The 2,058-nt window shown below is 37.6% G+C and overlaps 2 protein-coding genes across 2 annotated transcripts in view; both read right to left on the bottom strand.

Moving 5' to 3' along the window:
- On the bottom strand, positions 1 to 2,016 carry LOC127749991 (piwi-like protein Siwi; the record flags this gene model as incomplete). The annotated part of the gene is given in 4 exon segments (XM_052270293.1): positions 1 to 1,194; positions 1,271 to 1,418; positions 1,499 to 1,769; positions 1,848 to 2,016. Coding segments are annotated over 4 exon segments (705 nt in total), but the record flags the coding sequence as incomplete, so codon positions are not given.
- Positions 1 to 2,058, bottom strand: part of LOC113216426 (piwi-like protein Siwi) — an 18,153-nt gene that overhangs the window by 13,605 nt on the left and 2,490 nt on the right. The gene's annotated exons all lie outside the window — the stretch shown is intronic.

Raw genomic sequence — 2,058 nt, 5'->3', positions numbered from 1 at the left:
CTCATTAAATAATAAAATGAATTCCCAACAAAAAATTACAGCAACTTTTTAGCAGATGGAGTAAATTGAACATTAAAATTAAACACATTATAATTCAATGTGTCATCCAGCTTGAATTGTTGAGTAAAAAGTAGAGAGGCACATGGATCAAGTCACTATGTATGTAGTACGTAAGGGTTGAGGGGGCCACACACAACTCTAGCAATCTGGTGTACATCCAACCTGGCAATATACAATAATCTTCGACAATAATCTCCTAGCAACCTTGGCCACCCAGACCTGTACAGCACAAAAAAGAAATGAACAGTTCCAATTAACATTGTAATGGATGGCAGATTTTGGGTACATTGTTAGATAAGTGTAATAAACAAAAACTGTCATAGAACAAAAGTTAAAGAGCTTACATTTTTCTACAACTTTTGTTTTATAACATTTTTTGTCGGACTGCTTTTTACAACCACTGCTCTTAAGCCCTAGTGATTCCTGTACATTTCCCCTCCTTAACGTGGCGGTAGCGCCTAAACGGCTTCAAATAGAGCAAAACGGACGAAATTTTCGAACAATGGAGCGCAACTTTCAACGATTCATCCCTTGGGAAATATGCTTGAAAATTATGAAATATTGTTGAAATAGCAGCTTTTGGAACGACTGCCCAAAATAACCCCTAAATTTGAATTTGAGCAAAAAATTTTGATGTGTCCTTCGAGGACACATTTAGACCAACAATTTCCCAAAGTAGAATGAAAATCGGGAATTTACACTTGGCGGGGTTCCCTTGTTAGGGTTGCAAGGCCTAGCAGATGCAGATTTTTGAAAATAAAATTGATCTTTTAATGAGACATTTACTTATGGGCCATTGCCCATGAAAATTTAGCAGGAATTATTTTTGGACCCTGCTGAACATTTCCAGACAGAGTAGTAGAACAAGACACTGGTCTCAAATTTGTATCATCTGCATTCAGGACCCTTCCATTGTTTGAGAAAAAGATTACATCATAAAATTTAACATTGTATATAAATAAAAAATAACATTTTGAATAAAAGTTATGAAAAGAAAAATAGACAAAATTAGTAAGTCTACAAGAAATACAAGAGATCTTCTAGGCCCCCATGGATTGGCCTATGGATTGATTGTCCAACTAAAAATGCCAATTTATGAGCATATTGGCATGGAGCTGGTACCCGTACAGTGCCCTAGAAAGAATCAAGTAGATTAATAACAGAAAAAGAGCCACAGAGAAATTTTTTGATGTGCAGATTAAATACTGACATTCCAGTTGAAGTACAAGTAACACAATTTATAAGTCAGTCTTTGCAACCTTTCAGCAGGCAGGCCCATTGTGTCATAGATCACATTGTATGAGGTAGGGCTGACTGTTCCCTGGCCCACACTCTGTGACACCAGGAAAAAGTCGTATCTAGGGAGGAAAAATTTAATGCAATATTGAAACACAGGGACGATGAGCAGATAATAGATGGCAAGTAAAAGAGTACTTACTTCTCTGGGTCAGTGATCACATCGTCGACCACAGAACCAGGTGGAGCATTCATTCTTTTATCAGTGAATATTCTTGTATTAATCCTTTTAGTTACAATGACGAAGGTCATTTTCATCTCTTGCCCATTGTAAAGGTTGTTAAGAGCAACCTTTATACATTCTAGTTCAGTGGTGGCTACATAGGGAATCTGTCCCTCACCCACACCATCACGATAAATAATTATGCGTCCAGGCAGTCTGCCATTTACCTCTCTGTACTTTCTCACAGCACCTATGTAGGAAAAAACACAGACTCCAAAAATACCTTTCTAAATAAAAATTAAAAGTAAATGGACTCAATGACACTTACTGCCAATGCTTGCAGCTAAATTGGTAGAGAGCTCTTCCCCACTTCGGTGGGCTGTTACGGTACTATAATAGCGGGACATAGCTTTATCCAGTGATGCCACCATGGCACCTTGATCCGTGCCCCTTGTTGCAGTATCATGACATACATCAAAGCCCACTACCATGAGGTCCTGAAAAATGTTTTCAATAATAATAATAAAATTATTTGGACA

The sequence above is a fragment of the Frankliniella occidentalis genome, unplaced genomic scaffold (assembly GCF_000697945.3).
Source record: "Frankliniella occidentalis isolate FOCC.00 unplaced genomic scaffold, Focc_3.1 Scaffold116, whole genome shotgun sequence".
Taxonomy (NCBI): domain Eukaryota; kingdom Metazoa; phylum Arthropoda; class Insecta; order Thysanoptera; family Thripidae; genus Frankliniella; species Frankliniella occidentalis.
This window is presented reverse-complemented; position numbering and strand designations above follow the sequence as displayed.